Here is a 14,336-nt window from a genome sequence, read left to right on the forward strand (position 1 = left end):
CACAATGGTTAGGTCAGTACTCTGGAACTAATTCCTAAGCACACTCTGTCTATCCCTACACGACATGAATTGCAGTGGTTCACCATCAATTTCAAGGTTAATTAGGAATGATTAAAAAAAAAGCAATGATCACATATCTGGGCTGGTTATAACCGTGAAAACTCCAAATGCATATGCCCTGTGCAGGAACAGACTATGTACCCTCTACTTAACTCCTTGACGTCTAATAACACACATTCTGACACCAGAAGTTATTTGTAATTTTACACGAGTTCTGTCACTGTATCAACGTGCTTTCAACATTCATTTTAACTTAATATTATTGAAAGTCCTTTCATATCCTTGTCTCTCTTGGATTCTCCATCTCTGATTGAAAACTCTTATAAAATATAGCACCTTGCTGTCAGCTACACATTCTCTGCTGCCTTTACTGGAAGCAGACCGCCCACCCACTTCCCATTTGTTTCATCATCAGAAAACCCACCCACATCTTTCACGTAGCAGGAGACTTTGCCCACCCTTTATTTCATCACGGGAGACTACGCCCATTCCCTTTATTTCGTCACGGGACATTCCACCAATTCGATTCATCATGGTAGACTCCGCCCATTCCCCGGGTTCATCACAGGGGACTCCGCCCACGCATTTATTTCCTCACGGGAGACTACGCCCATCTCATTTACGTTAGCGCCGACTCCACCTATTTCATTTTATTCGTCACGGAGACTCCGCCCCCAGTTTTGTCACGGGATGATCCCGCCCATTTATGCCGTTTCCCCCCTCACAGGGAGGAGGTCACTCTTGTCTGGGTGTGGTACATTCTTTAGTGTTGGAGGTCTTCAGGCGGCAGTCAGTTGGTTTCTGTGGTGTTGGTGTTCTGAAAAAAAAAATTCCGGCTGTACAGAAAAAGTCAGACATGTCTCACTTTGTACAAAATCTTCGCAACTTACTCAGTAACAAGCCGGAAGAGTTTGAGCAAGTTGAGGAGGAGGATGTTAGGAGGTGGGGGTTGACAGGTCAGTACGGTTTAAGCGGATTGTAGCTGACTCCTGGATAGGGCTGAGGACACCTGACAGGTCACAGGCCTCACCTGATCTGAAACCTCCAACAATTTCTCGCAGGTCGCTCCTTTTAAGTCGTGAGGTGCACTCAACAGTTACTGCCCCCAATATAATCTACTTCTTGGTCACTTTCTAAATAATTCTCACTTTCTGATAATTAGGCAATGATGGTGACCTGTCGGTGTGTTTTTCAAAAATAACTACTTTGCAATAACTACACTGAACCGATTCTCTTCACTCGCGGAGGAGTGATACGGCTGTAAACAGTTTAGTGCAAAATTCTCAAAGTGTCCAATCAGATTCTAAACTACCAATCAGCTGCTGGAGCAATCTGAATGTTGCTTTTTAAAAAAATAAATAATTGTAATAAGCATAACTAAGACATGGTCTCGGTTGTGTTTGTTGTTTCACAAATACTCTACTGGTGGTGGTTAGAGGAGCAGTTTGAGTGGACGAATTCACTATATAGAACACAAACTCCTTAATTATAAACAGTAACCCCCTAGTTCACAGTTATCCCTTGACAGGAAACATCCTTAGGTTTGCTCACGGAGCTGGAAGGTTTGTTTCCTAATGTTTTGTCACCCTGCTAGGTAACCTCTTCAGTGGGCCTCCAGGTGAAGCACTGTATGTGATTCCTGCTTCTGATTTTTATGTTTGGGTTTCTTTGGGTTGGTGATGTCATTTCTGGTTCTTTTGCTCATGGGGTGGTAGATGGGGTCTAACGTGATGTTTGTTGATAGAATTCCGGTTGGAAAGCCATGCTTCTATCAACACATCATGTTAGACCCCATCTACCACCCCCTGAGAAAGATAATAGGAAATGACATCACCACAGGAAATGACATCAACCCAAAGGAACCCAAACATATAAATAGAAATCAGGGATCACATACAGTGCTTTGCCTGGAGACCACTGAAGATGTTACCTAGTAGGGTGATGAAACCTCAACCTGAGCTACAAATCTTCTCAACTCACCAATCAACTTACCTATTTAATATATTTGTGCTTCCTTAAATAAGGAGCACCATGGTGTCCACAGAATGTCAGATGTGGTCTTACCTGCATAACAGGAACTTAATTCTTCTTGCACAAAACTATAACATTCCATTAGACTTTCCTATTTGCTTGCTGTACTCGTTTGCAATTTCTGCATGAGTACCTAGGTCCCTCTATAGGTCAGAGTTCTGCAATCCCTTGTCATTAATAGAGTCATAGAGATGTACAGCATGAAAACAGACCTTTCGGTCCAACCCATCCATGCCAACCAGATATCCCAACCCAATCTAGTCCCACCTGCCAGCACCTGGCCCCTATCCCTCCAAACCCTTCCTATTCATGTACCCATCCAAATGCCTTTTAAATGTTGCAATTGTACCAGCCTCCACCACTTCCTCTGGCTGCTCATTCAACAGTGCTTTTTTCAATTTTCCTGCTAAAGTGCACAATTTCCCACATTATACTGCATTTGTTATGTCTTTGCCCACGCATCTACCTTTACCTCTTTGTAGCCTACTAGCATTCTCTTCACAACTTAATTTTTCTACCTTTTCTTTGTGATCAGCAAATTTAGCAACCATACTTTTGCTCCCTTCATCCAAGTCATTTATGTAAATTGTAAAAGTTGAGCCCCAGCATCTATTCCTGTGACACAGCAGGGTAGATGACATACTGGCACTGTCACTAGATTGATAATCCAGTTGAGAGTGTAGTGCTGGAAAAGCACAACAGGTCAGGCAGCATCCGAGCAGGAGAATCAACGTTGCAGGCAAGAGCCCTTCAGGAATGAGACTTGTGAGCTGAGGGGAGTGAGTCTGGGGGGGAAGATAGCTGAGAGTTTGATAGCTAGACGGAGGCAGGGGTAATGGTAATAAGCTGGAGAGAAGGATGGAGAAGATAGTTGGGAAGGAAGATGGATATGGAGGACAGGTCATGAGGGAGGTGCTGATTTGGAAGGTTGGAACTGGGGTAAGGTTGTGGGGAGGGGAAATGAGGATAAACCAGTCAGCCAAGCTAATACTCTGAGGGCATGAGTTCCAGTCCTGTAGTGATAACTATGCAGTCATTATCAATTGTTTTAAAACCCATCTGGTTCTCTAATGTCCTTTGCAGAAAGAAATTTTCCATTCTTACCTCGTCTGGCTTATGCGTGACTCTACCCCTTCAGCAATGTGGTTAATTCTTTATTGTCCTCTAAGAAGCTTTTAATTCCCACTTTGTATTCCTTTTTGAATAAAGGGGTTAAATTTGCTATTCCCCAATCTAAAGGAACATTCTCTGAAACTAAGGAATGTTGGGAAATTAAAACCAATGAATTAATCATCTCACAAGCAGTTCCATTTCAGATCCCAGGATAAGTCCATCAAGAGCTAAGGACTTGTCAGCCCATTTGCAACAGTTTGTACAATGCTGCTTCCCTGGTGATTGTAATATTTGGATTCTTCCCTTTCGTCCACTTCCCAATTTACAACTATATCTGGAATGTAACTTCTATCTCCATAATGAAGATCAGTGCAAAATACCTGTTCAGTAAATCCTCAATTTCTTATTTTCCCTTATTAATAACCCAAGCCTACTTTGTAAGGGACCAAAGCTCACTCTGTTAACTTTTTAAAAATATGTGAGAACTGTTATCTGTTTTTACATTTCTAACGAGATTTTTCTTTTACATATTTTCCCCCTTAATCATTTTTTGTAGTTTTTCATAGTCTGTACAGTTGTCTGACCTACCACTCATTTATGTGCTTATCATTATTGTTGGTTGTTCAACGTTAACATTTTTAGTTAACCATTGGTTCTAGGTCTTTAGGATTTTCTTGCATTGATATAGAACTGCTCTGTCTATTGGTCTATCCCTTAACAGAATTTTCCAATCCACATGAGCTATCTCTCTTTTTATGCCATTCTAAATGTAATAACATGACTATACACATGAAGGAAAAGTTTTGTTTTTACAAAGAAGGTGTTCGAAGGTGCAATGAGCTTTCAGGTAAAAAATAAAATTGGAATCTTTCAAATGAAACAGGCAAAAATTTGAAACGAAGGATAAAAATGAAAGGCAGGGGAAATGGAAATGGTTAAGTCATTCAAAACAGTGATGAGTTCCTTTGTGTGCTTACCTACATTGGCTCTATCTCATTCAGGATATATGTAGTTTCTGAATGCTTCTAAAATTTATTATTTAATATTTTCTAAATTAAAACATATCTTGCTAGCCTTAGCTATGTTCTCCTCCTATTTAAAACACTCATCGCAATTCTTCATATCTCTAGTCTAGCATGAGCAAAGAAATGACATTGTTCTTTAGACTCTTAAATCCAGATGATGTTGTAAATATGAGGAGTCCCAACACTGAGCAATACTCATAAACTACCAGTCTGGAATTCTTTCTTGTATGCTTACCTTTTCCTTCTGCTCTCCAACTTTCTCATGAGCTATATCCTTTTATTTCATTTATTTTATTTAATTTTGTTTTTACCAAAGCTCCCTCATTTTGGACGATATCAAATAGTGGGCTCTGTTACCAGTCATATTTTTCTTTTCAGGTATACGTCTTCGTCCATACCAACTTATTGGTTTAAATTGGCTGATTAGATGCCACAGTATTCAACATGGCAGCATTCTTGCAGATGAAATGGGTCTTGGTAAAACATGTCAGGTAGGCTAGCTTCAACAATGGCAGTTTTTTGTGTACTGGTCTTTTGAAAAAAATTGCTGATTGATTGAAATTGCCATTGAGACAGTGTATTGCAAATAGTAATAGATTACTAATGTCACTTTTTCCCAAATCCCATTGGCAATTATAATTGTGACACAGTTGGTGGTCAACAACTAATTCCTGATTTATCATTTCTAAAGCAATTCACGTGGATGTATTTGAAAAATTAAATGCTGAGCTGAAATAAGAAGTAATCAAGCAGAAGTCCAAAAGCTTTGTCGAAGAGGTGACGTTTAAGTGAACAAAGCGAATTGTAGGGATCATTTAGAGAACTCTCAATTTTGGGGCCTAGAAGGCAGTTCCTCCAGTGACAGGGAGAAGGAATACACTAAAGATTAGTCTCAGAGAAGCAAGTAATTTGTCAGAATAGTTGTAGGAGCACATGGTGAAAGGAAAGTATTTGGAAATGAAGGGTTGGAGGGAGTGCAAGATCTATTGATTACAATGTAATCTCAAATACCAACATTAATTTCTTAATTTGAAACTTTAACCAACAGGAAATAGTCTGGTGTAGTAATTTGGGAAGATTTACTTAGGTTATAAATGATACCTATCAAAGCAGGGCACCAATTTAGTGGGTGTGTTACAGCTTTCCTGTACAGTTCAGGGTGCAGGTCAACACTTGATCTCTGGCCAACACCGAGAGGGCTTTGTCCTTTCAATCGATTGGCAGGATAGTTTCACTTTCAAACTTTGTAGCCTTATATTACTGAAAGATGTTGCTTATACTCCTTCCCAAGCCATAACCCACAACATGATCAGTTACATCATTACATTGTGATTCACCGACCTTAAGACTAGGCTTGTTGCTACCAAAACAGAAATTGCTGGAGAAACTCAACAGATCTGGCAGCATCTGTGAAAACAGTGTTAATGTTTCAGGTTCAGTGACTCTTCGGAACTCACTTGACGGTGAAAATACCCATTAAATCAGGCACTTATGACTACCTATTCGAGTTTTGTTTAGAGCTATCAGTTAACTGATGTTTGTTTTCATTCCTGTTGTGTTTGAATGCTTGGGAAAATGTTTATGTTGACTTTTTTAAAGGCAACAGATCATGTATAAAAAGTTGCTTTTAACTTCACAACTATATAAAAACTAATACAGAAGAATACAAAGTGCTAATCTAAATAAAGTATTATACAGTTATGTAAAAGAGTGAAGTAGTGAAATATTATTTGATATACAGCCTGAGCTAATGAAATTTTAAAGGATCACAGAATTACAAACTTTACACGTTAATTCTGATAAAAAGATTTTTTTTAATCACCTTGAATTGTCTCACTTCTAAAGTAAATTAAAATAACACTAATATAGAAGCATAGCTATGACTTATGATCTCTTGATAAAGGCTAACAATATCGGAGTGTATCAACTCTGCCTTCTTTGGCCTGAAGAAGGCATGTTCTCTCGATTATGAAATTGGAGTCAGTTAAAAAAGAGGCCTGCTTCAACCTTGCAGTTATACTTCCAAAACATTAAATGTGTTGTCTTCACTCTGTTCTCAACCCCATGATGCATTTCTTTAAGTGAGGCTAAACTTGCTATTCAAGTACCATGATCTACATTGATATGATTAAGCAGACTATATAACACTGGATTAGAGGGCTCTTGTGGTGCAATGGTAATGTCTCTATCACTGGACTGGGAGGTCTCTGTTTAAGTAGCACCTGCTCCAGCGGTGTTTCATAACATCTCTGAACAGGTTCATTCAAAATACCTCCTTACCTCCAGGAGGCCCTGGTAAAAGTCTCACCTGCTCTGTCATAGTCTGTCTGATCAAATATCTACAATATTAGATGAATCATTGAATATTTTTAATTGTGTGATCATAACTAAATTAAGTGAATCATAAAATGCTAGTTTCCTAATAATCTTATAGAAATTTGGTATATTTGTGTTGGTCAGCAAGGACTGGAAATGTGGCCGTTTGAGATTTGATGCAGACTTGCACATATTGCAAATGTTGTGAAATTTCTGCTTTCATTTTTTCAGTCAATATGCTTTCTTCTCTGCCTAACCAGAAGACAAAAGGAGAAAGGTCCTTTTTTGATCCTGTGCCCACTGTCAGTACTGAAGAACTGGACAGAAGAACTGGCAGGGTAAACATTTAAAATATAATAATTAAATAGTTTTCTGGATTGCTTTGATGTTTAGTTCCTCTTAACCTATCATTATTTGAGAGAACAGTGAAGTAAAAACAGGTGCTTTGAATAGATGAAAATTAGCTTGTCTAAGTATTCCACATTAAGAACACTAGAGATCATTCTGATTTTGGGTAACAAACAAAATATGGAATGCATCTTATACATTTCTCCCAATTTTCATTTTGTACACCTCAGTTAAAATTAAACTTGAGGTATTTAGTTTGCATTTGAATCACTACCACCCAAAATTGTGGTCAGGCTTTGGGGAGTCAGGAGGTGAGTTATTTGCAAGATTTGTAGCCTCTTACCTACTGTTGCCACAGTACTTGTATGACTAGCTTTGTTTCCCACAGAATAACAGTGAATACGCTTCAAAAATACTTAGAAAGCATTTTTGGAGATAATGATCGGTGCGACATGCACGTTTTTTCTCTCTTATTGATGTCATTTAAATGAATAACCAGTCATACTTTGTGCCACAGAAACAACCCTGCATTTTACTGAATGTTCATGTTGGAGGTTCAATGTGCTGTAGTACTATAACACTTTTATATGAATGAATATAGATATATAGTTTTTCATTTATGCAGGTTTGCTCCACGACTTTCAGTGGTTGTTTACACAGGAGATAAGGATACAAGGCAAGCTTTGCAACAAGACTTGAAAAATTGCAATTTCCATGTACTTCTCACCACGTATGAGGTAATAATGATAACCAATGTCAACTTATAAAGTGTATACAATTGCTAATCCATTATCGTAACATCTTCATTTTGTAAGACATTAGTATACATCAAGCTTAACCAGTTGTTCTATCTGTCATCGGTGGATGCATGTGAGCCGAATGCAAATTTTGTTTGTCTTGTTTAATTAACATTTTAGATGTAAATCATAAAATAGGAGTTGCTATTTGCATAGAATTTTGTTCATAGTGTAAGGGGTTTTTTTTAATGTTAGGTATAGTTGCTAAATAAATTAGTTAAACTATTTCATTTTGGATCTGCTTGAAATATTGTTGCAGTTGGAGAAAAGCAAACTTAAACTTATACGTGTTCAACTGATGACTTCAAAAATTTAATGTCTGAAGGTAACTGTCCATGTTAGAAATGCAAATCCCTTTAAGGATCACACAGGACAGCTCCAGATCTGGACTTTGCATTTAAGAGTTGGGTTCCCCCAGAGTGGGAAGTGCAAAGTTGAAAATTGCTATTTGTGTTAAACTGCAGATTTACAATTAAATCCTTAAAAAAATCTTTGAATCTTTTACTACTATATCAACGTATGACTATCAGTCTGTTAAGCCATAACAATGTCGGTATTAGTAGATGCAGTGCATTGTTGTCCATGGCCAGGATGCATACATAATTGTTGCTGTATTGATTTGTTGCAAACAATTTCACACAAAATAATTATTATTTTATTTATTTCATTTAGATTTGCTTGAAAGATGCTTCTTTCCTGAGTAGGTGAGTTACTGTACAACTTGTGCTATTGGAAGCAAATAACAAAGGTAATTGCTTTTATTAAAGCTCTTTTATCGACATATACGTCACCTGTTATAATTAGTTCTAAGAAAATTATAAAATAAAGTGAAATAATATCAAAGTGAAACAATGTTGTGGTGTTATACTGAACATTATATTTATGCACTTAGCATTTCCAATGCAAATTGGTATTTGCTGAGTGAGGATAGTGTATATGTAATTGATCGACAAAATATCAAGATTGATTCACTAATTGCTGTGCTGCGTCGATTATAATGCAGTGTTCATCAGTTCTATCTGCAATAGTTGAATCCAAATTGACAACTTGTATCTCATTAAGTAATTGGTCGATGAGAACACCATCATTTGTAAACTCCCCATTAAATCATTCATCATGCTAACCTGGAATTATGTTAATACGTCTCCATAAATAAGTCAAAGTTATCAATTAGGGATGGGGTAATAAATGCTGGTCTTACCAGCAGCACACACATCCTGTGAATAAATGAATATTTAAAAAATGCTTCAGGAAACAGTGACTTTACTCAAATAAATTGAAGATGAATAAGTACAGGTAGACATTTTTGAAAAGGTTGTCAAAAGTAAAAATTAGTCGTCAGCTAGAGATTGGGCAATATATAGCATTAATCATCTAGGTGGAAACGCAATTTGCCAAAATTAGCTTGATACATGAGGAACAAATTGGTTTAATTACACTTACTTTTCTTTCAATCTTCGACTCTGCTAAACTGTACAATAACAAATGTATTGTGTTCCAGATCGAATTGGAGTGTACTGATTGTGGATGAGGCCCACAGGTTGAAGAACCAGAACTCTTTACTGCATAAAACTCTGAAATCGGTAGGACATTCTTGACACATAACATTCTTTTTTTTTGTGAGATGTTTTTGTAATTTTCGAATTTCCTTGAAGAATGAAAACAGTTTTGTAGGCATGCACCTGCCAATGAATGCTGATTGTTTACTGATAGTTTTCAGTACGATTCACACTGCTGCTAACTGGAACACCAGCGCAGAACAACCTTCATGAGCTCTATTCGCTGCTAAGCTTTGTGGAACCAAAGGTGTTCTCGGGGGATGAAGTGGATGAATTTATTAAATATTACAGCAACGTAGAAGAGGATGCAGTAAACGGTATGCACTTATTTTACAAATTTTAACTTTACCACATTTGAATAATTTTTTTCCAATTATATCCAACATCAATTTTCTATCTTTCTGTATGACGCATTTGTTGCAGAGCTATGCTGCAATTGGCTTATAGTTTCTGATTTCTGCTAATCCCAGCTGTTCGCAGTGTATGTTCCATTTTGCTAACAAAAATTCTGCCAGCTGTCTGTGTCTCCACAGCATTGCAGCTGAACTTAGAATCTTGGTCATGTAAGGGATTACAGATATGTCAAATGTGTAATATGGTAAGAAATATAATTTACTAAATTAAATTGACAATAGTATCTGGTTATTATGGAAGTTTTACATTACGAATGATCTCAGTATTGTTATCTAGAATTAGAAAGAATGCTGATCTATGCTATTGCACTGGGTTTCATACATTTGTACCCAATACTTAAATTAATTGAACAGCTGAGACCAGAAGTAAGGAGGCCTCTAGCAGAATGGCAGCATAAGTTAAAAATAAGAGATTTATCATAATGGCAAGAACAGTAGTAATTTCTTTGCATTTCCATTCGTCCAACTATAGAGGGCATATTTTACATTGGCAACATTCATTCTGTAAAGCCTGTGCCCTCACCTCTATCCAAGGCCCTAAAGGAGCCTTCCACATCCATTAAAGTTTTACCTGCACATCCACTAATATCATTTATTGTATCCGTTGCTCCCGATGTGGTCTCCTCTACATTGGAGAGACTGGGCACCTCCTAGCAGAGCACTTTAGGGAACATCTCCGAGACACCCGCACCAATCAACCAAACCGCCCTGTGGCCCAACATTTCAACTCCCCCTCCCACTCTGCCGATGACATGGAGGTCCTGGGCCTCCTTCACCGCCGCTCCCTCACCACTAGACGCCTGGAGGAAGAACACCTCATATTCCGCCTCGGAATACTTCAACCCCAGGGCATCAATGTGGACTTCAACAGCTTCCTCATTTCCCCTTCCCCCACCTCATCCTAGTTTCAAACTTCCAGCTCAGCACTGTCTCCTTGACTTGTCCGGACTTGTCCGACCTGCCTAGTTCCTTTTCCACCTATCCACTCCACCCTCTCCTCCTTGACCTATCACCTTCATCTCCTCCCCCACTCACCCATTGTACTCTATGCTACTCTCTCCCCACCCCCACCCTCCTCTAGCTTATCTCTCCACGCTTCAGGCTCACTGCCTTTATTCCTGATGAAGGACTTTTGCACGAAACGTCGATTTCGCTGCTCGTTGGATGCTGCCTGGACTGCTGTGCTCTTCCAGCACCACTAATCCAACATTCATTCTGCCACAGTTCAAGGTTTTTGGGTTGTGAGCTCTGAGGCAGCAATTGCTGCCATGGAGCTTAGATTGAATTGTAACAGATGTGAAGCTCCTTTAAGTCCTAGCATTTTTTTTCATTTGGTGGGTGTGAGGGCTTATTGACAAGATCTTTGTTGGTCTGGTTGTAACAGTAAAAAAAAATCGTTTTTGTTTGCAACGTAGGAGCAGGAGTAGACTATTCAGCTCATTGACTCTGCTCTACCATTTAATATGATAGTGACTGATCGAGCACTTCAATGCCTTTTTAAGCATACTCAAAGGCTCAGCTTCCACAGCTCTCCAGGAGAGAGAATTCCAAAGATTAAGAATCTTCTGAGTAAAAGAACTCCTTATCTCGATCCTAAATGGCATTCCCTTTAATAATTTTCAATTTTGTCCCTGGATGTAGACTTCACAACCGGGGAAAGTTTTACCTCCTCCTTCCGTGTCTGTTCTTATAAGTATTTTGTAAGTTTCAATGAGATCACCTCTCGTCTTTCAAAACTCTAAAGAATACAGACCTAGTATGCCCAATCTCTCACCACAGGACCGTCCTGCTATCCTGGGAACAAAGCTAATGAACCGTTCTGAAGAAAGGTCACTGGACCTGAAATGAAAACTCTGATTTCTCTCCACAGATGCTGCCAGACCTGTTGGGTTTTTCAAGCAATGTCTATTTTTCTTTATGTTGAACTTTGGTAGCATTCCTTCTGTAGCAATAATGTCTTTTCTGATGTAAGAAGACCCAAACTGCACAGATTATTCCTGGTGTAGAAGAGCCAAGCTCCAGTACAATTGTAGGAAGACTTCAAGATTTTTATGCTCAAATCCTCTTGAAGTAAAGACTAATATTCCATCAGTCTTCCTAAATAGGTTGCTGCTCCTGCAAGTTGGTCTTCAGTGAATTACTGACAACTACACCCAAGTTCTTTTGCACAGCTACATTTTCCACTCTCTCATCATTTATGAAATACACTGCACACCTGTTTTTCCTACCAAAATGGATAACCTCATATTCTTCCACATTATATTCCATTGCCATGTCTTGCCCAATCACTAAGCCAATCTAACTCCTCCTGAAAACGTTTTATATCTTCCTTACAAAATGTATTCCTGCTTAAGCTCTTCAAATTTTGAAATATTGTGTCCAAATCATTGATAAATATAGTGAACTGCTGGGGTCCATTGTGGTACCCACTAGTCTCAGGTTACCAATATAAGAATGATTCATATTCCTGTTCTTTGTTTCTGTCCTTTAGCCAATCCTTAATCCATTCCAGTACATTACCTCTTATGCCATGTGCTTTCATTTTGCTCCTGTTGAGAACTTCAAATGCCTTCCAACATCCAAATATACTACATCCACTGATTTTAGTAACATCCTCTGAAAATGTCAAACCAGTTTGTCAAACATGACTAAGGCCAATCAATGCATTTTTTTTAACCATGTGTGTTTATTCTTCATTTAAGATATATTCTAGAATTTTCCCTACTGCTGATGTAAGGCTAATAGGTCTGTAGTTCCCTGTTTATTTTCTTGCTTTTTTAAAAATAGTGCTGTCACATTTGCAGGAATCATTCCAGAATTTTATAACTTTGGAAGATGGTTTTCTAATGCATCCTCAATCTCTATAGATACATCCTTCAATATTCTGGGACGCAGACTATCAGGTTCAGGGACATATCGAGTTCCAGCCTGATTAATTTCTCCAGTACAACCTCCTTACCATACCAATGCTAATTTCCTTCAACTCTTTCTTTCTAGTCATTTGGATTTTTAATTCAGGAGGAGTTCTTTTATCTTCCTCAATAAAAACAGACAAAAAATAATAGCTTAGCTTCTGTTCTATTTCTTTATTCTCATTATGAATTCTCCTGACTTTGTTTTTAAAGGACTCACATCTGTCTTATCCAAACATTTGATTATGCCTATAAGGATGCTGCTTATTCAGAACTGCATCTCCTATATCGACATCATGTACAATTAGGTCATAGAGATGTACAGCATGGTAACAGATCCTTCAGTCCAATTTGTCCATGTCCACCAGACATTCCAACCCAATCTAGTCCCACCTGCCAGCACCCTCGAAACCCTTCTGAGACTGGTACAGTTGAGAACAGAAGTGAGTCAAACAGTCAGGGCAGGCAGGGACAAAGCAGAGAATGAGGAGGGACTGATAAATTAAACTGCATTTATTTCAATGCAAGGAGCCTAGCAGGGAAGGCAGATGAACTCGACATGGTTAGGAACATGGGACTGGGATATCATAACAGAAATGTAGCTCAGGGATGCACAGGACGAGCAGCTTAGTGTTCCAGGATACAAATGCTACAGGAAGTACAGAAAGGGAGGCAAGAGAGGAGGGGAAATGGGAGTTTTTGATAAGGGATAGCAATACAGCTGTACTGAGGGAGGATATTCCTGGAAATACATCTAGGGAAGTTATTTGGGTAGAACTGAGGAATAAAAAAGGGATGATCACATTATTGGGATTGTATTATAGACCCAGTTGATTTTTATGGCTTTTTTTTGCTAGATTAGATTTATATTTTATTCTTCCGTTCATTGTCGGTTTCTTAGTTTCCATTTGCTGTATTGTAAAAACTTTCCAAATCCTCAGATCTGTTATTATTTCTGGCAATTTTATAAGCCTCTCCTTTTAGTCTTATACAATCCTTAACTTCCTTTATCAGCCACAGTTGTTATGGACCAGGCCAGACCACCTAAAACCATTTCAAGAAAGTAGCCTGGACTCTAACTTTGCTAGTTTTAAGCAGATGTAAGGTTGATATTCCAGGAGTGATGTGGCTGGCCCAACCACTTAGTTTCAAACAAAGCAGAATTTATTTGCAAGATTACCGAATGAAACACAAATACAAGAGAACAGAATATAGAATAACTTAGCAAATCCAAAAACCCAACAAACTACCCCAACTTAATATTGCTGTTCCAAATTCCTGCAACAATCCCCATAAACACTTTTTGGCAAAAAGGTAAAATCAAACACAGGAGTTACAGAAGAGAGAGAGATGGCAGAGAATTTCAGCATGGAACACCTTCTTCCTTGGAGTTGTTTCTTTAACCAGAGGCCTCAAAAGATTGACTGCTTGCTAAAACTGAACCAAACCAAACTAGAGAAAAGCTGAGCTGGAAGAACTGGCCACTCCCCTTTCATTGTACAAGTGTTTGTATAAAATCTTTAAAGCTTCTTCAAGTGGATAAACTTTGAATCTCTGTGTTTAGGACCACTCTTTAAAAAAAAAACCAAGGACAGCATAATCTTGTTAAAGGATCAGCATCATCACACCTCCCCCTCATTTTAAAAAAATGAACATCAATATACAAAGGTGGCTTCATTCTAAAACTCCTTAATCATAAATTGTTAGTATACAACAATACCCATATACATTACTTTAACGATAAGCAAGCATTCTAAAGCCT

The 14,336-nt window shown here is 38.3% G+C and overlaps 1 protein-coding gene across 3 annotated transcripts in view; it reads left to right on the plus strand.

The window, feature by feature from the left end:
* The first annotated feature begins 763 nt into the window (after positions 1 to 763).
* The window catches only part of chd1l (chromodomain helicase DNA binding protein 1-like), a 91,420-nt gene continuing 77,847 nt past the window's right edge, over positions 764 to 14,336 (plus strand). For 2 of the 3 annotated variants that reach the window (XM_072585454.1, XM_072585455.1), the window contains exons 1-7: positions 764 to 1,016; positions 4,608 to 4,720; positions 6,777 to 6,883; positions 7,519 to 7,630; positions 8,363 to 8,394; positions 9,192 to 9,273; positions 9,404 to 9,566. In XM_072585454.1, coding sequence (XP_072441555.1) covers positions 767 to 1,016; positions 4,608 to 4,720; positions 6,777 to 6,883; positions 7,519 to 7,630; positions 8,363 to 8,394; positions 9,192 to 9,273; positions 9,404 to 9,566 — 859 coding nt within the window. In that variant the 5' untranslated portion in view covers positions 764 to 766. The remainder of the gene's footprint in view (positions 1,017 to 4,607; positions 4,721 to 6,776; positions 6,884 to 7,518; positions 7,631 to 8,362; positions 8,395 to 9,191; positions 9,274 to 9,403; positions 9,567 to 14,336) is intronic. The other variant, XM_072585456.1, reaches the window with a different exon arrangement.

Source organism: Chiloscyllium punctatum, chromosome 15 (assembly GCF_047496795.1).
Source record: "Chiloscyllium punctatum isolate Juve2018m chromosome 15, sChiPun1.3, whole genome shotgun sequence".
NCBI classification, from domain to species: domain Eukaryota; kingdom Metazoa; phylum Chordata; class Chondrichthyes; order Orectolobiformes; family Hemiscylliidae; genus Chiloscyllium; species Chiloscyllium punctatum.